This window comes from Sebastes fasciatus, chromosome 20 (assembly GCF_043250625.1).
Source record: "Sebastes fasciatus isolate fSebFas1 chromosome 20, fSebFas1.pri, whole genome shotgun sequence".
NCBI lineage: Eukaryota > Metazoa > Chordata > Actinopteri > Perciformes > Sebastidae > Sebastes > Sebastes fasciatus.
In genome coordinates, this window is record NC_133814.1 from 16041628 (window position 1) to 16062010 (window position 20383).

General features: G+C 40.0%; 1 protein-coding gene and 1 long non-coding RNA gene across 3 annotated transcripts; one reads left to right on the plus strand and one right to left on the minus strand.

Moving 5' to 3' along the window:
* Positions 1-499: 499 nt before the first annotated feature.
* Positions 500-17670, minus strand: cpn1 (carboxypeptidase N, polypeptide 1). 2 transcript variants are annotated; one of them, XM_074620349.1, is made up of 10 exons: positions 16861-17670; positions 13556-13752; positions 11766-11810; positions 11257-11412; positions 7341-7517; positions 7052-7163; positions 4289-4428; positions 3533-3632; positions 1166-1284; positions 500-935 (listed from the first exon to the last, which is right to left on the minus strand). In XM_074620349.1, exons 1-10 carry the CDS (start codon positions 17093-17095, stop codon positions 825-827), a joined length of 1392 nt encoding a protein of 463 aa, XP_074476450.1. In that variant the 5' UTR covers positions 17096-17670; the 3' UTR covers positions 500-824. The 2 variants fall into 2 exon arrangements, with proteins under 2 accessions (XP_074476450.1, XP_074476451.1); XM_074620350.1 differs by lacking the exon at positions 11766-11810.
* Positions 16246-19310, plus strand: LOC141758722 (uncharacterized). The gene is made up of 2 exons (XR_012591934.1): positions 16246-16658; positions 16829-19310. It is a non-coding gene; the product is annotated as an uncharacterized LOC141758722 (long non-coding RNA).
* The last annotated feature ends 1073 nt before the right edge of the window (positions 19311-20383 follow it).

Genomic DNA, 20383 nt, shown 5'->3' on the forward strand with positions numbered 1-20383 from the left:
GTAATTGAAAGAAGGTTTGGTGAATATTGGAGAGGTTTCAGAAGCAGATGTTTGTCTGGTTGGACAGAATCACAACTATTTTTCCTGAGAATTTCAACTGGTTAGGACTGATCCTTTTACAGGAAGACCCATGTTCTGCTTCCTTCCTTGTAGAGCAGTGACATCTACTGGTCCACGTTAGTTACACACAGCCAGAGAGGTCAGCAGGAAAAAAAAAAATTTTCCCATGAGTTGAGCATAAATAGACCAGAAGAGAAAAGAAAATATTCACTGCCCCTCATGTTTGGTTGTTAATTTGCTTTTAAGTCTCCTGTTATGTTATTCTTGCAATCTTCAGACTTCCTTTAATCGTTATATCTGTTTTAGGGTGGATTGAATAAAGATATTCTATAATTATTATAGTGAGTTGGGGAAAAGATTTGGTTATTCATTCAAGTGCCTTAAAGACCAATGATACCGCAAAATAAAGCATAACACAATACACAGAGATGGTAAATGATGACAGCAAAAACAATGTTTTATTTTCACTTTCAATTTTCATCAAATTATAGTAATCAAAATCCAAAAAAGTCCTTTACAAATACAGGATAGCTATGTTCATACAAATCAATGCCGTTACATAAATACACCAGGTTTTGCAACATTTCCTTGATACAGACAAAAAAAACACAAAGGTTTGAAATACACAATCATAGGACTACAATGGTAAAATTACATACATATATAATGGTCAATTATCATTCTCAAAATGTGTATGTGTGTGAATGTTTTATGTGTGATTTTCAGTATATGTGTATATATGTTTGTGTGGTATTGTCCGTGTCTCATCTGGGGCCGAGTTTTAAGGGGGCCTTGGGGGACGAGAGGTTCTTCTTGCCGTTGTGGGGCTTCACTTTCAGGTTTTGTTTTGGTGCCGTTTTCAAGTAAAAATGAAGCTGTGAGGGAAGAGATTGAGAACAAAGTGTGAGTGATTAATACATTAAGAATATACAGACACACAAAAATGAATAAAAAGCAGAGTCTGGGTCTCTAGAAGCGTATTTAGACCACCTATTAACTCCATTTTCTACAACAAAAAAAAAGATAAATTGGTGGGTAAAAGTGTTGGATTCCTGTCTTATGCACCCATATACAGTATGTCCTGTCCATACACATAGAAACACACCTGTATGGCCTCTGCTGGTCCCACTGTGACAGTACTGGTGGAGGAGACATAACTTGGGGCCGATGCGGTCACAGTGTAGGTGCCTGGTAACAGAAGTCTGAAATAGTCGCCGTCCACTCCTGGAGGAGCACACATGGGAAAAGATGAGAGGTGGAAACATTCAACTATAGTTTATTTCAAATCTTAATAGGTAAAAGTAGCAATACCACTATAATATTAACTACATATTGTGACTTTAACCTCTTGAACCCTAGGCCTCTGGCTCAGGCTCCTGCTCACAAATGCCCCAAAATGAATAGAGTGTATCTCTGCAACTACAACGTCTATTTAAATGGTATCATAATGTAGGCTAAACACTTGTGAGATTTCTGCATATGTGTAAGCATTGGTATACATGTTATTGGGTCAGAGTAAATGAAGATGGGACAAAGCATAAATTAAAGATTTCATTTTCACCAAACAAAACTGTACACCTTTAGAGTGAATATCCCTTTGCAATGATGCAATTTTAGCCCAAAACCTCTAGCAAACCATATCACAACAATACCTATATGAACAGATTGGTGCTGATAAAGTGAAGCAGAGCAAAGTTGGAGAGGTTTTTAGTAGACGCATGTTAAGGCGGAGTCTTCAAATTGGCCATTTGGGTACCATCTGTGCCAATTTCAACTTTTTTCAGGTAACTGTAAAACCCATTAAATTTAATTTACATGTCACTATAGGTATTAATTCCATCTAAATACAACTGTTTTTGGCTTTGCTTTAAAAAAAAAAAAAAATCAATCAATCATACCTCTATACATGTTCCCATTCAAAGAAAACCAGGAGCTCAGGACTATAAATTAAGCGCATGGCGTGCAGTACCATGATTCATCCACTAGATGGAGACACAGACAGCTCTTCTGTTGCCATGCCAATTAACACAGCCGGCTGGAATCGACTCAATTAACCAGAAACGTTAGCTAGGAGGAGCCTTTAGTAGCATCGATATAACCTCCAACACAACTTTTAATCACAAAACAGCAAAGGTAAGATGTGATTTATAGTTATAGCTGCAAGTGAACTTTATTTTTTCTCTTCCTCGGCTGCTAGTTCAGTGAGTTTTGCGTGGATTGATCAGACTATAAAGTACCGTTATGAATCTGTGGAGTCTCTGCTGTTAGTTAAAGGTCCCATATTATGCTCATTTTCAGGTTCATACTTGTGTTTTGTGTTTCTACTAGAACATGTTTACATGCTGTAATGTTAAAAAAACAACTTTATTTCCCCCATACTGTCTGCTTGAATATACCTGTATTTACCCTCTGTCTTAAACGCTCCGTTTTAGTGCATTTCAACGGAATTGCAACAGAATTGCGTTGCTAGGCAACAGTTTGGGTCCATGTTTACTTCCTGTCAGCTGATGTTATTTACATACACTGAACAGGAAATAAACTGGGACACATTTTGAATGTTTATGTTTAAACCCGTGTAATTGTCTAAATATTGTATATTTGTGACATCACAAATTGAAAACGGCTTGTTTTAAACGCGCAATTTCTGTAGTGTATTTCTCCGTATATTGAGTGTTTTGATAGTTTAACAGTATTTATATAGCACCTAAACCTACTTTATGTTGTAAAAAACATGAAAATCTCACTTTTTTACAATATGGGACCTTTAACTTAGATGTCTGAAATAGAGTCTGTGGTTTTGTTCTACGGTATAAAATACATCAATAAATACTCCGCTCGTGAATTTTGAAGCTTTTACATGTCTTTAAAAAAAGGTGACTCAATGAGACTACTAAACGTCATCACGCCAACTCGTCCGCCTTTACAGACTTGTTGTGTATACTCGCACTCATGCGACCGTGGTGTAGTTCGTTTATAGCCTAACATTAGCTTTTTACTTCTGGCGATTGTATTCACCCTTCAAAAATCATAAAAGTTGTGTTCATTTGTGAAGACTATCAAGCTGAACAAAACGTGAAAGTATCATAAACGTGTGTTTTGCCGCAGAGCTTATTTTCTGCAATAATCCAAAACCCAATGGAACAATCCCATTGGCTTTTTGTCGAGGGAACCCGGGGCGATGCTAACTTCCTGGTTGGCCTCCAAAAATACGTCATCCCTGCAGCACTCAATGAAGGATGAATATGTTGCTACATGTTTAACATTTCCTTATCTGGTGTTTGTTATGATGTGCGCAACTGCCCCTGGTGCTCGACTGTGCTATTCCAATACATCAATAGCAGATCATTTACCACATACCCCCACACACTCACATACTTCTTCAACCCTGCAATTAAGGAGGAAAACACTCCCAGTTAATAACAACCACATCTTGTTTAACAATTAACTGACACCCCTTCGGCCCCCGTCTCACCGCAGGTCACATCGTGGTTGACTCCAGCCACTGAGATCTCAGCGTTGCCGATAGGGTTGTTGTTTTCATCATACACCATGCCTTTTATCCCATGATGCACCTGTAAAAAACACAAGTAAGGCTACTTTTCCATTTCATTTAACCAAGTTTTCTCACAGTACTTTCTTTTATGGATCATGTTATTTGTGTTTGAGCTTGTGCGCCTTAAAATATGTGTTAATATAGGCAAGTTAGGTATGTGTGACCACATATAGCTTTGTGTTTGAATGTTGCAGTGACTTATAGCATTGACTGCAAGTCTTATCAGGTCATAAACTACATTTCCAAAGCAACTTTTCCAAAACTTTAGACCTTATTAACTGTCTTCTGCCTTGTGGTCTGCAACAGTCAAACAAGACCAGACAGTATCTGCAGGCCCTTTCAGTTTGGTCTGTTTAATCAGTGCTGCAGAAAAGGTTATGCATTTCTGAGCCCTCCCTTGAGGCTTAAGAAACACTATTAGTAGCAATGCATCACTGTATTTAATCTCAGCACTCTGACAATCTTGGATAAAGGATAGTTTGTCCTCAAACCAAGGCCTCTTTTCATACTTGACGGAGGGTAAAAGTCAGTTTACTTGAATTACACTGAATTTCCCGCAGCTCATTTAAAGTCAATTTATCCAGGGAATCCCAGCCAATATGTACAGGAAACCAGGGTATTGGACTCATGTTGGGTTTTATGTGTAAATGTGAGGGTGTGTATGTGTGTTCGGACCTGTTCGAGGTATGAAACCAGTGCTTCTCGGTTGCCCAGCCATTCTCTGGGCAGCGCTGATGCCGGAGGAAACTTATCACAGCTCAGCTCCAGGGTGATCTCAAAGCAGTTGGTGTACAGGTAGTTGAAGTCCTGCATGCCTGAAACACACAGAAATAGACTATTTACTTTAGATTTCAAGGGAAGATCTTTAAAACGGGACGTCTTTTCTTTATTTCAATGGTTTCCATGCTGGTTTATGCCTTAGTTTGTCTCTCTAAAGAGTTGTTCAGATTTGTGAGGAGTTGATGTGATTTATCATTTCAGTCCATCTAAAAAAAAAACACATATTTTTGGTCATTGAGACGATAGCTTTTACCACATTTTTTCATATGGTCAAGCTGATTTATCCAAACCACCAACAGATCTTTAACATCTTTTTTTTGGACTGATATTACATCCAACAACAGAATGCCATCTTAAAAAACCTGACTTTTCCAAGTCTCTGGCTTTGCGATACAGCCCTACCTTTCATAAAAGCTTAATGCATGTGAGGCCAGGATTGGGAGGGAAGGTTCAAATCTTACCTCATAGACCATGACGTAACACTTGGAGCAATAGGAGTCGGTAAAATAAACATAACACGCTCCTGCTAAATGCAACTGTGGGCGTTTTTCTTCGAATTCAATAGCTTGCATGACTCAAAGCTCAACAGATTCAAATTCCAAGAAATAATCCCGACCAGTTCAGACCAGGATTTACAGATCAAAGACGTGGGTACTGTTATTGTTACAGTTGCAAGATTAACTGAACTGAAACTGAATACATGCCCAGACAGTTTGATGTACTTGGTGTACTGTAGCATTTCTCATAAACCAAACGTGGGAGGATGAGGACTGCCAGTAGCTGAGCTCGTATAACTCCTAATGGCCTGTAGGTGGCCAATACTAGTAAATAATACTCTATTAAACCAAACTCTAATAAAAGATCTGTCACTCTGGCTACTTTCATAGCACACAAAAATATAAAAATAAACCTTAAATATTCTCAGTTTTCATTTTCGAGCAGAAATTGGAGGACAGTAAATCTGACATGGTTAACTGCTGACAGGACACACTGGATGACACCAGACTAAAAATACAGTTAACACACTGCCAGTCCGTATATTTAAATCTGCTCCAGTGTAGCACTATTGGCTATGTGTAAAAGGCATGTAAATGTGTCTCTATGTTCATCCATGTGAAAGTATACTTGAGTTCTGTGGCACCATTAGGATGACTGATGGGTGTATGACTGATTGTCCCTGCATTGATGGGTGTCATCGGTGTCAGCCTAATAGTCAAACAACATGGAGGAGGCATGGTCAAAAAGGATTTGGATGATGTTAAGATGTTTTCAGTGATAGATCTGAAATTTGATAAAGACAGGCTTTAGCAGTTAATAAAGTTGTACATCCAAAATCAAGATTTCCTCCCATTTGCAGAGTGTTAAGGGACTGTATGAAAGTTATTGGGGTGGGGACGGCAGCTAAAACGTATGGTTCACGTTAAAAAAAACTCTCAAAATCAAAAAAATATACCTTCTAAAAAATACCTTCTAAATTTTAAACTTAATAGGTGAATGGATCAATGGAACAATCACATTTCACATTAGAAACAATTATGGCACCGTAAAAGTGTCTAAGAACAAATTTTGCGCAGTGTGGGCCACCGTCTTTTCTTAGGTCAAGCGACTACATTTCCCTGCAGTTCCAGAGTGATGTATTTTTATATCTATTTTATTTATTTATTTATTTATTTATTTATTTATTTATTTATTTATTTATTTATTTATTTATTTATTTATTTATTTATTTATTTTTTAATTTTTTCATTTATTAATTTATTCATTTATTTATTTTTTCATTTATTAATTTATTAATTTATTTATTTATTTATTTATCGACCTTGTTGGATGGAGGTGAGGACATGAGAGATTCTGGTGAGGTTAGAGGCTTGTATGTGTATATGTGGCATCTAGGATTAAGGAAGACTGTACTTATATATCTGTGTATATATATGTGCATATATATATATAGTGTGTAAATATCTAAATACAAAGTTTGAAAAAAAAAACAACAACAATTATGTGAAATATAGAATAGTGAATCCCAAACATCCCAGCCACTCTACGTATGTTTGAACCAAGAGCTACTAACTAAACAGGCCGTGAGCTTCCAAGAAATTCGGACTACCCTCCCTTCCCCCCGCTAATAATTTTCGTACAGTCCCTAAGGTTGTTGTTGGTATGTGGCATCATCAGTGTCAAACTTGAGCAGCTAAACTGAGGGGGTCAGTGGAAGTGCAGCTGTTGGTGTTGAGAAGGTGAAGAGAGGTTTAAGGCAAGAGGAGAGCACCGAGGCCTCAGAGAGCCCATGACGACACCGGTAAAGCTTGGCTTGTGAGCCACTCAAAGCATGTCAGTCATGCTGTGAAGTGCATGCCGGCGCCTGCCATCATTCATGCAGGTGGCCTTGTCTTTATTTGGAAAGGGAATGATAATGGACGCTCACCAACACATATGCACAAAGAACAATCTGTTTTTTGTTCTTGGAGGTAGTGAGTCAGTATCGTGCTTTATGGTGCTGGTAGAAACACTCAGCTTGTTCTTTCCAACGTTTAGTCTTGACCTGCCTTCACCTGTTGTGGCTTTGCATTGTTGGACACTGTTGGGAGTTTCTAGTGTTTTTTAATTTGATCTGTTGCTTTCTCTTCACGCTGCTCAGGAGCCAGAGGTTTCGCTCACCTTTGGACAAAGAGTACCAGCTGGCTCCGTTGGTGATCCCCTCATCGAAGAAATCCCCACAGTTCCAGCCCTTGTGCATCCAGCTGTGAGCGTACGAGTAGGTCCTCGCCAACTGTCATCACACACAAATGCACACATGCCACAATCATTCACATGGTTTCACACACACACACACACACACACACACGCACACACACACACACACACACACACACACACACAGACAGACAGACAGTGATGAGATCAGATGTGTGTGACATCTGGAAAGAATTTTTAATCTGCAGCACACCTTTCTGAAGATTTTGTCATCCGGAGTGGCCGCGTACGTGGTCCTCCCTCGGATGCGAGGGTCTCTCGACTTGTCGAAGGGGTAATTAGCTACTACTGCTCCTCCGTGGAGATTGGCCGACAGGACGAAATTGTAGTTTTGCATCCATTTTATCACCGCCGAAGTCTCTGGTTCAACCTGTGGAGGATATAGATAGAAATTTTAGGGCTCATGTGTACTTACAGGATAATGTACTGGACCTTTTTATGCAATAATATACATACATACAAAGACATACTGAATACGTTGTCATGCATTGAAGGGCAGTATTTTACATAATGTCCTTCATCATATTCAACTTTTACTTTTTTATAATATTGGCCATAAATGAAACTGTCCAACACCCTCTTAGTGCCTGTCAGACATACTTTATTACTGATATTATTTAATACACATAACATTCACTTCATCCCAGACTTTTCATAAACAACATAAGTGGACTGAAGACATCTGGTTTTCTTTTCACTAAGAACCACATGGCTTCTCTACTTGGCTGGTTATCTGGACAAATCCTAGTTTTCTCTGCTTTACCATGTGTAAATATCTTCTCTTTGATACATGCAGTGTGCTTTCTCCTTCATCCTCACTCATTTGATCTAGACTGAAAATGAATCGGGCACTGTGAGCATTTGTTAAAAGTCCCTCCTTTTCTGTTTTTGAATTCACGGAGAAAGATGAGTTTACAAGATGCAAGTTTTGAAAGGATGGAAACGGTTACTTCTAATCTACAATATGCAAACTATTGTAAGATAGCAGCATCTCCCACGCAACGCTTCAGACATCTTGAACTTTTAAATTCCACGATAGGCTGCCGTTTATTTTCCCTGTCAGTACTAACTATCCTCACACGCTCCTAGCCATATATCATGCGTGGAGACACGGACTAATGCCTCTCCTTGAATGAGGTATGTGGGGCAATAAACACAGTGCGGTTCAGCATCAGGCCGATCAGAGACCGCTGGCCTTGCTTCTGTTGTGAGGACTGGCAGGTGTTTATTGACTGTGGATCTTTATATACACTCGTGCGTGCTTGAAGTCAGAGCTGTCACCGTAGTGTAGGGTTACATATGAAGGACACACGCTGATAATCATATCGTGGTGTTGCAAAACTCAAATAACTGAACAGATGGAGGAATGCCATCTTAAAAATGATAATAAATACGCACAAATCCACATATTCTGGATCCCTCAGTGGTTCACTGACAGACAAGGTTAGATTTCACACCATATGAGGGATGTCCTCTGCTAGCCAATCAGTTGTCAGCATTGTTTTTTTTTAATACAGGACCCGAAATAGTCCCATGTGTAGGTCACCTGGAAGTTACTGAGATATTGCAGCTGATTTAAAGGACCAGTGTGTAACATTTAGGGGGATCTATTAGCAGAAATGGAATATAATATTAATAAGTAGGTTTTCTTTAGTGTACAATCACCTGAAAATATGCATCGTTGTGTTTTCGTTACCTTAGAATACTGCAACTAACGATTATTTTTATTGCCGATTAATCTATTTGATTAGTTGTTTGGTCTATAAAATGTCAGAAAATTACATACAAGCTGGTCCTCTTCACGGAGCCGGACGCCATGTTTCTACAGTAGCCCAGAACTGACAAATCAAACACTGGCTCTAGAAATGGCCATTTGCGTTTTTGCGTCGGCCACCAAAGTTCCCCTACACACTTGGCACACGGGAGAAATTTAAATTGGTTGCTGTCTGCAACCTCACCGCTATATGCCGCCAGATACACACTGCACCTTTAATATTAGTCTGCTGGCCCATAAACATATTTTTTTTTCACCTTTGCCCTGTCCGAACTTGCATTTTTTTGTGTCTCTTGCTGTTTTATTATTAAACCTATTCCTCTGGATAAAACATCACCGGTTAGCTAATTAAAATGTAGCGTGGCCGAGCCTGCAGGCGAGCACAGGGGGTCTGTGGCTTCATGCAGCCTGTGAGGATGTAATCCCGACCAGCATGAATGAAGTATCTGTAACAGTGGCACAGTTACTCTTTTGTGTTTGCCTTTCGGGAGGCAGTCATGTGGGTAGACGGCCAGCTCGCGACTGGGAGGACCAGCGTTTTAGTTTTCAACACATTTGCAGCCTCGGAACTAGTAAATAGGAAAAAAGTAAAAAATCAATGGCTTTCTCTTGATACTGTAAGTATCTGTAGATGTTGTAAAGGTAAAGTTATAACATTGCATTATTGTTTCAATCCCTATTTTTTACTCAAATACAAAATGTTCATTATTTCCTGTCATTTTAATTTCCTCACAAAGGGTGTTACAGCATTCATTTGGTCATTTTAATAACGTTATCTCATGTCTAAATCACCTAAAATACTGTAATGCCACATTAATATACTTAATCTGGTCAATAATGTTATAATCTGATGGAAACCAACACTGTTCTATATATTTGACTATATTTTACTTTGGATACTTGGAGGGATGTTTTATTATATTTCCAGAGACATTATATCATCCAGCCGTAATAACACCCAGTGGTTTCAAACGGGAGGGACCAAAGAGCAGGCAAAAGCGTCAAGGAAATTAACCTTGAGAACAGTAGCACTTTTAAAATCTGTTGAAGATAAGACAACTGCAGACGAAACACCCCCCAAGGACCTGACCTTAATCCTTAAAACGTACTTTCCAGTCGACTATTAGCAATAGTTTGACAGCACACACTGTCGTCTTTAGCCTTTTTTTCAACATTTAACACCGCAGCGATCTGAAATAATAAGTGAAATACAGAAGAGTCTAATAGAACTGTTTCTCGACTGCAGCAAATCGTACAATATTGAGCCACAAATGCAATACATGAGCATATTTTTAAATAAATAACCCAGTTTACCCTCCCCACCCCCAGTGTTATCTTCAGTGAAGGGCAAGTGTCTGCTTCTTATATGTTTTATAATTAATGGACAGGACATGTAGTTGCACGTACTTACTGTTCCTCTGCCAAGTTAAAAATATTTCACAGAGCTTGATAAATGGGTTTCAATTGTCCCACATAGCAAGAAATATGTCCACCGGGGCTTTATCAGTACCCACTGGAAAAGAGCAGAGGGGTAAAAGTGTTTCTTATTCAAAGACTTAGTGAAATCACAGGTTTGTGGAGAGTCACGCAGTATCTCGAGGTAGCAGGTAACAGTTACACTCTCCGACCACGAAGTAGGTCAATTCAAATTCTCACGGTGGTGACGAAATGACAAAAATGTTCTTCATGTACGTATATCTTTGTCAGGTCGCTATGATTCCTAGAGTGAAAGAGCTTTCAGAGGACTTTTGCATGTCAAATTTATTATTCTGACGTGTTTTTAAAAGTTTAAAAGTTTATTCTGAGCTTGAAGTTTATCTCCTTTCCTCCAAAAAATCCACAAAAACTCACAGTAAACATTTTGCCCGCCTGTTTCATATTACAAAGACAAAGGAGAGCGGCCTCTTTGACCCAGAGGGAGAACAGCATGGTTTATATGAGGAGATATAGGTTTTACAGTAAGATATGCAAACACGGCCCTCCAAACAGGGTCAGACTATAAAGGGCATTGGCATACAAACATACACATAGATCATAACAGACAGCCTACTAAGAGATTTACTTGCTTTTTTAATTTATGACCAGTTTCTTTTTATTTATTGAAAGCTCAACTGGCGGTGGAGTCTGATCCAGTACAAATCTCATGAATTCGTTCATGTCAACAAAGTTAGAGCCAAGATAACCCAGCTATGGTACAGTCGCTCATTATTCAACTCCATATTCAAACAAGCATGAGAAACGTACTCATCCATCTTCCACTCTCTCCCACGCAAGCATGTATATGTACAGACACACATAGACATAGATAAATGGCTGTTTATTCAGTAGCACTGACCTGTTGCTCCCAGTTGTCCGGCAGGGGCAGGTGGTGGTTTCGCCCGTTGGTCTTCTCGTAGTAGTACATGAGTGCGTTCAGGTCCGGAAAGTTCCGGTTCAGATCGAATTCCCTGGAGTTCCCTCGACCCACCAGGTAGCCGTTGAACTCTGGACCCTGTTGACGCACACACAAAATATCAAGTTTCTCAAACAGCAGCTACTGTCGAGGTTACCTTGTGTTTTTCCCAGTAGAGTGATTGAATACTGATGTTTTGGCTTCTTGGGTTTTAAGATTTTTAAGCTATGACTTCATATTGGTTGGAAGCAGCAAAGGAAAACTGCACAGGCAATATGCTGTGTAACAACAGTTGACTATTTTCCAACAGATTTCTTTAATTCACAATGATTCCCTTGTTTTCTTAGGAATCCAACCTTTTTAAAGGAACACTGTGTGTAGTATTTTGGGGGATCTATTAGCAGAAATGGAATGTAATATTCATAAATATATTTTCATTAGCGTATAATCACCTGAAACATATGGAGCGGGTCCTCTTCACGGAGTCTGCCATGTTTCTACAGTAGCCCAGGACGGACAAATCAAACACTGTTAACTTTTCCTGCTTGGGCCGTAGTCGATAACGTTACTTACTTGCTGCTGTTGCCGCCAATCTCTCTCTCTTGCTTCACCACTCACTTCCCACTAACTCTTCCAAATGACCTACGCTACTCTCACAACAACTGGCTCTAGAGAGAGCCTTTCACGTTTTTACATTACCTGACGGCCACCATAGTTCTCCGACACACTTGTGAAACTGTGGTAACGTGAGCCGCAGAGTGCAAAACCGTGGTATGTTTGAAATAGATATATCTTTACTGATTATGTAGCAAAGATACTCTAGCTTTTCCTCTCTTTTTTTGACATCTGGATCAATTCCAAGAAAAGGATTTGTGCCAAAATAGGGAGGCTCTTGCTGGATTTGTACATTATTTCCATGCAGGAAATAACAGGACTTGAATCTTACATATGTTGATGCACGAAATTATATGTTTGTGGCTCAATCATGCAATATCAACACTATAGCCCCTAGGATGCTGGGAAATGAAGCAGCCCTTCCCATAGAGTGCTCCAGGGATGACATATTTTTGTAGGCCAACCAGGAAGTTAGCATCGCCCTGGTTCCCTCGACAAAAAGCCAATGGGATTGTTCCATTGGGTTTTGGATTATTGCAGAAAATAAGCTCTGTGGCAAACACACGTTTATGACACTTACACGTTTTGTTCATCTTCACAAATGAACACCACTTTTATGATTTTTGAAGTGTGAATGCAATCGCCAGAAGTAAAAAGCTAACGTTAGGCTATAAACGAACTACACCACGGTCGCACGAGTATACACAACAAGGCTGTAACGGCGAACGAGTCGGCGTGATGGCGTTTAGTAGTCTCATTTAGCCACTTGTTAGCAAACACCTTTTTAAAGACATATAATGGCTTCAGCATTGAGTTGGGTATTTATTGATGTATTTTATGTTGTAGAACAAAACATTAAAATCTCTTCAACATGTGTTAACCACAGACCTTATTTCAGGCATCTAACTAAAAACCCATTCAAAAAAGCCCATTGACTTCCAGACGAGGGAACCAGAAGTGCTAAAATGCTTACTAATTTCCAAGTTTTAGGACTCATTCCAGCAGCACTCTATTGTTGTCCAGATGCTGCTGCATCCAAACATCTGTTGATGCAACAAATTATAGTGCTTTGTTGGTGTGTCGTCTGAGTGGCAAAGAGAGGGACCATCATGTGTAACTGGCCTCCTCAGGATATATAATTAGTCTCAAAGAGATTGTGCATGTGTGTGTGTGTGTGTTTGTGTTAAAGGGGGTTGCATGTGTGTCTCTTGTTTCACGCTCCATATAATTACCCCCCGGGCGGAAGCTCGGGGCTCTCTCAGAGAGCGGATAGATGGGATTATTACAGACATTAGCAAACAGTGGAAGATTTAATTTATTTGTTTTTGGCTCTTGGTTGCATGTCTTCAGTGGATAAACATGCACATACCTTTAGATATCTGAAAAGATGTGTGTTGGTCTGTGATTTAACTCGCAGGTGTTAAGTTTTCCTGAAGGGAACTTTTCTAACATTTCCACTGGCAAGAACATAATCAACGAAAAAATGTGGAAACTTTTTCTCCACAAGTGGCAAATGATTGCTGAAGAAAAACAGCCAAAGGCGTCCCAGTGGGAGATTTCGCCTGGTTTTCTTTTTTTGGCACGTGGAAGCCTGGAGCTCACATGTATGTCAGTGGGTGTACATTACCTGTCTGGCAGCCACCTCGTAGCCGTCGGGGTTCATGGAGGGCAGGATGTGGATGCGCGTGTCATGGATCAGCCTCATGATCCGCTGGTTTCCGGCCCGGTACTCCTCGCACATGAACTGGGAGAACTTAATGAGCAGTTCACGGCCGAGCACTTCGTTGCCGTGCATGTTGCCCACGTACTTGACCTCCGGCTCCACTGGGGAGGAAGTGGAGAGATGGATGGAGGGGGTCAAAAAGCCACACAGAGCTGTCAAGCGTGACATTTAAAATGACTGCCTGAGCATGCACATGAACACACATATGAACACATATGAAAATATAGTAGACTTAATAGGTAGGCTGTCTTTCTCATGTTTGAAATTCAGCCCATGAGTCGTTGTTATGAGTCTTTATGGTTGTAACTTGAGTTTCTATATGTCACAGGATTTCAATTTGACATTTACAGGATAACGGCAGATTAAATTTCCCTCTTTATTATTCTATGCATTTATTTTCCTCCTCTACATAACCCACAATGCAACGTGACTGCCAACAGTTCTGTTGAGATTCTTGTGTGTTTTGCCAGTAGCGGCTAATGTAGCCTCGAGCTGTAATCTTCAAGCAGAGATGATGAGCGGGCTACAGAGGTCTGGTTTCTTTTTAACTCCACACCTCTGGATTTTTTTCATTTTTAAACTTGTAGTCTTCAGCCCAAACCGACACAAGGGCGAATTTAGTTTTTTTGGGGGCCCCAGGCAAATGTTGTCTTGCTTTACTTTTCACCCTCTCTAATGTCTGGGAATGTTGGTATTGGCAGTGGTAGAAGAAGAGTCCGTCTACTCAAAACTTTTTTTTCTGAAATTATTAACTATTAATAGTAAATCTATTAATACAGTAAAAGTCCTGCTTTCAAATGTTTACTTCAACTATAGAGTGAAAGAGTATTGTCAGCACAATGTGCTTAAATTTACTTAAGGTCTGTTCAAGGCAAAGCTTTCAATTCTAATATGATGCTGGATAGTGTACTGAATAATAATGCATCATATTTAAATTGAATATATTTTTCATCAAATCTGAATTTGCAACGTAACCAGCAACATTTCTCTGTCAGGTAAATGTAGTACTACAATGTTTTCCTCTGTAGTAGAGGTACACAGTAAGTAGTATACAGTTGAGTTGCATATGTTTAAGTGCTTTAAGGGCCTTTTGTAAGTTATTTCGGGTTACAATGAGTTAGAACAGTAACATAAATCAGGGTTTTTCATATCGAAACATTATAATAAATCTATTGCTGTTTGGGGCCGTTTTAGTTGGGGGCCCCAGGCAGATGCTTACCTTGCCTAACGGTAAAGTCTACCCCTGCTTGAGGCAATTTATCAGACTTCTCTGGAGCCACAAAAGGCTTTATACACCTTTTTTCATCATATGCAGTAGTACTCCCCAAGACACACGATGTGGAGATGCCCTTTATCTAACATTAGCCACCATGATCTACTAAGTACTGTAAGGCTGTAGTGTATTAAGTTGAGCAAGGGTGCTGAGATTTATTGCTTGTGGATTCAACTTTTCACTTGAAAGACGAAGATTGTGCTTCTCTTTTCTTTCAAAACCAATTACTAACCTTAATGTGTTTACATTATTGCAATTTCTTGATAAGGTACTTCTCAAGTACTTCTCCTCTGACAAAGGTGAGCACTGGGGAGTGAGTGATTTAGAGCTGATTGAATTATTTGGATAAGATCATCTGGCATTCCTATGTGGGTATCTGCCACTGATTGGGTGAGCCACCTATCCAAACAGTCTCCCTCTCTGTATAGGGTTCTCTCCTCCCAGGGGTACCTTCATTAATCACTGCTGCAGCGTTGATAGACCCAAGGACCCCCAAACACTGCAGCTAGACAGAGCTACCGCTGAACACTTTTGCTTCACTAACTATATGATTTCACATTAGCATTGTATAACACCTCATTATTGTTTGCATTTCAGTTGTTCATGACAAGAAATAAGTGTAGGTTTATTTGGGGGGTGGGGTATTGAGGGGGTGAGCAGATACTTCCACATTTATGAACACCCTTCACTAATTGCTTCAGGCACCCAAATGGCAGCTTGGGCGCTGCAATTCACCTCCTTTTCTTTAACGCGAGGCCAACTGGCCTCAGGTTCAGAAAACAGTGTTGGCTCAAGCGTGCAGCTTTTAAAAAACACACACACTCAGCAGCATGTGAAAGACGTGAACTTCCTATAGGGTGCAAGGGGGTTGACCTAGACGAGACCTCTCAGGTCACTCCCTTCCATGAAGTGCACGGTTCCTGTTTTTCACCAGACAACAGAACAGGGCGCACATCCTTCTATTCTACTGAAGGAAGCCCCTACGTGTGCAGATGCAGGAAGAAAAAAATGCAAGCTCAGTCGCGGCCAAAAAAGCATTCCCTGCAGTTGTTTTTGCCATTAAAATTGCAAGAATGGAAAAAAAATCTTCAACATGATTGTGACCCTTTGTTTTCAATATAAACATCAGCAATGACGAGGTTATGGTTTTCAATTTGCAACCGATATGCAAAATAAACACCTGGAGAGCTGATTCAGTGGTTTGGGAAAAAGGGGGGGAAAACAAGCAAAGCTTTTGCAAGAGTGGGTTCAGGGTTAAAGCCTTGTTGACACAAAGTGAACTTCTGTGTCATCTGCTCAGCTTTGAATGGCATTTTGTCAGTGGTTGGATGACAAAAAAACTGAAATGAATCACAGATGTTCACTCAATTCTTTCACTTTGACTCTTCCACAGATTACTGCCACCGATGTTTATCAAAGAGGCCAACTTGGGACGACTCCTCTTCTTCTTCTTCACTATTAATCCACACAGTAATTCATCTTCAGAAAGCTAGATGGGAAGCTTGCATTTCATCTCTTTGGGGGGGGAAAAAACAGAGCCCCCACAGACTGCTCTGTCTCCTGCCAGCTATGTTCTCACTCCCCACAGCAAGAAGTGCAAAACAAATGGGCAGCCAGTGATGGGGCTTGTGGATTTGAAATCTATAATCATTATAAATCCATTTGCTGTACCCCCAGAACATTGTATCAGATTTGTTTATCTTGTTTATGTTGCTTAATGCCATTTGACAAAATGTGAGCTTGCTGTCATATAGAAATTGTAACTCATGTAAACTGATTTTCACATTTTGATTTAAGACTGAATACTATATTAACTTGGAATGTGTCTGTTATTATGAATAATTCCCTATTCCTGACATGCAGATTGAGATAATGATCTTATTCCAACATGCTCATCCCCACAGGGCTGTCAAACAGGGAATCAGGAGTTACTCACATGCCTCATGGATGCCCGGGTTATCGCTGAACTCCAGCACATAGAGGTGGCGCCCCTCCACGCTGCGCCCGATGCTGTAGATGCGCGTGATGTAGGGGCATTCGCCCTGCACTGCAAACAGGGCTCGCACCATGTCCTCGTAGCGGTGATGCTGGAAGTCCGACCCGCACACCAGGAGCCCCATCAGCCCCAGCAGGAGAGCGGCGACCCAGGGAAGAGTCCACCCCGGCTGCATGGTCCCTCGGCCCAAGTTGTGCAGCGCAGGAGTAAGAGGAGAGAGGAGAGACTTTTCCTGCAACTATGCAAAAACACTCTCAGATGTATGTTTATCCCCTCACACATCCAAACATACTGCTTACTCTCTGCTTGCTCTTTTCCTTTCTTGTCTTTCTCCTGCTCTCCCTCTCCCCGTGCCTCCTCCCACATACAGTCCTCACACTGAAGAGCAAGTAAGGACAGCCCCCCTGCTCCTTCTTTGTCTCACTCTCCTCCTCCAACAGCTGCTTCTCTCCCTCTCTCTTTCCCTTTGGGTCCTTGTCAAGTACATGCTACTTGCTTTATTGGCGCTTTCGAATGCTTCTGCTTCAAGTAGCTCGCCCCGCAGCCCCCTTCGGCTCTCTGTGCACACACAATCTGAATTTCATTCTGTCTCTGAGACACTCATTTTCTCTGCCTTTCTTTGTCTCTAACTCTTGTTCTATACTCCCTTCCTGGGAAAGAGGGGTTGTTTCCACGGCGCTGCTCTCCCCAACCCCTGCAGCCCTCAATCATCCATTCATTAACTCCTAAGTCAACACACAACCCCTGAGTGTGTGTGTGTGTGTGCATGCACGTGTGCCTTCACTCCTCAGATGAATCGGTGTGAGAGCTCTTTCGCAACCGTTGGACTGATTTTGTTGCTCCGGTTTCCTCGAAGCAGCATTGACACACACACACACACACATAGGAAAACGTGAGTGAGTGTGTATGAATGCAACACACATGTCCAGAGAAGAAAGAGCAAAATGCTGCAATTAAACTTCTAAAAGACACACGTTGATTGATGCCAAGACGCATGCACCCCCCCTCACAAACACACACACACACATTTTACTGCAGAGTGTGCAAGGGGTGCTGTCAATCAAACCTGCTGGAGAAAAGAGGAGCCTTTTATTTACGCACTGAATGTTGTGCAACTGCTCGTGGAAGTATCAGAAAAAGTGAGAAGGAAAGGCAAACGTGAAGCAAGAGGAAGAGTTGTAGATGGAAAGTTGAGCAACAGAAGGCTCGAGAGGAAGGAGAAATGTCCAAAAAAGATACAAAGAGAGGAAGAACAACTGACAAGGATGGAGTGAAGGGAAAAGAAGAAGAAGGACACTATGGTTTCAATCTATGACATTTTGCTTCTCTATTGATTTTACTCAAAATGTAAAGCTGAAACTGTGCTTCTCACATTTACACATCCATCAGTGCCCTTCTGACTGACAAACTGAAGTAGTCGGGACTGCTTTGGGCCCGTCCTCATTGTCTGTGCCAGTGATTGTGTTTCTTCTGCTTCATTGTTTACATCTGGTGCTCCTCAAGGCTCCACTCTGTTTGCCAGTCCCGTTCACATCTCACTGCCATGCCAACAACCTTCAGTTCAATGAAACAATCCAAGCAAGATGCAAATAAAAATGTGGTTGTTGAGGGAAAAACGAAATGTCCCAAAACATCCCTCGCCTAAACAGAAGAAAAGTATCTTCCTTGTCACTGGTCCTGAATTGTTGAAAACACCTCAGGACAAGAAGTTCAGCTTGACTCTTGGGAGTCAAAACACCATGTGTAAAGTCTGGGTAAAAGAATTTAACTTTGAATTTTAACCTTGAGTGACTGTTTAACCAAATGGGAACGCCGAGGAACATCTATGTTAATGAAATCTGTAGAGTTGTACAGGAAACTTTATATATCGCTCTGTTCTCATGTCTAAAATATACAAATGTTCCTTCACTGCTTGCTAACAATCTCAACTACAACTAACAACTAACTTACATGTGTTTTCTTCACTTTTGCATGTGATTGAAAAAAGCGCAAGGCGGGGAATAAATCAAAGAATGAAGTGTTATGTGATCCACCCTGATGCAGATGCATCATTCATAATGCTTTCAACTGGTGTAGAAGCCACATATTGTAAGAAGATGACATCTGGTGGATGTAAATGTTACTACAGTCATGGACACTAGTTATGCAGGGTTCTTGTTTAGCCTTTATCAGATATAGAAACCTATAGAATCTGATATATGTGTTGTACAGCAATTGTGAATCAGACTCATATTTATTTTAAGGAAAAGTTAGCTTGTACTGTACATAAACACAAGTTTTTACCTTGATTGGAGGGCTCAGCATGTCACCAAAATTGACATGTGTAAATCAGATGTGCCTTTATTCTGTAGTGCAAAAGGAAAACAAAGACGAGTAGAAAAGCTGCTAAATTGTGAATTAAAAAATGCAGCCAATGGAAAAATGTGCGACATGATTAGCCTACGTTGGCTAGAGGCAATATTCCTACCAATTACCAATCTCTATTAAGTCAAAGTGGCTCCAGAGCCATTTAAAGCTTGTGAAATAAGAGAAATTCTGTCAGGATTTGGCCAACGCTCTGTCTTTGTGCTTCCAAAAGCAACCATTTTATTACAAACAACAACCAGATGTATGTTTAATGAGGACAAACTTAACCGTTCTCTTGAAATATTTAAATAATAGGCCATTATCAGTCCACGTTTAATTTTTCAGCACATTTTCGAGTCATTATTTGGTAATTTGTGGCATTAGTCATATAAAAAAAACATCTTATTTCTGCAGCTGTAGGTGTTCAGACCTACCAAGGAGGGACACTTGTCCTTACAGCTTATGTCCACTAGAGGACAGTATATACCAATGCAAACTGCATATACACTTGAATACAGTTAGTGCTTACTTTATATTAAGCCTTTTGCTTATTTGCATAGTACTGTAAAGCCTACACTTCTTAATTCAGTGGTTCACACTATAAAACATATTTTTTAATGAGAAATTACACAATTGCACTTACACACTTTTCCAAAATCCAATCAGTTTTTTTCTTTTCAAACCCTTTAATATTTTGGTCAACTGTTTGATAGAGCACATTTAGAGTCAGTGATCTCTACCACCCAGTTTATGTATGTAATGAAATATCCACTAGATGTCGCTGTGACTTTAAATAACCTTTTTTTTCAGTTTGCCTCCTAACAGAAAGTTAGCAACAAAAAACTCACCCCAGACATGAGGATAAAGAGGACTCTGTTTGGTGTCATTTTCAGAGGTAAGTATATATTTTTTTGACATATTATAGTTTCAACAGAACAGAATTATGTAACTTGATACAAAAAAAGTCTAATAAGAGGCAAATAGTTTTCTAAAAAATTATGCTAAGATAAAACATTTTATTTATTTATTTAATTTTTTTTAATTTTAATGTTATTCCATAATATATTTGATGAACAAATATATCAGTATTATTTTTCATATTAAATATATTTATTTA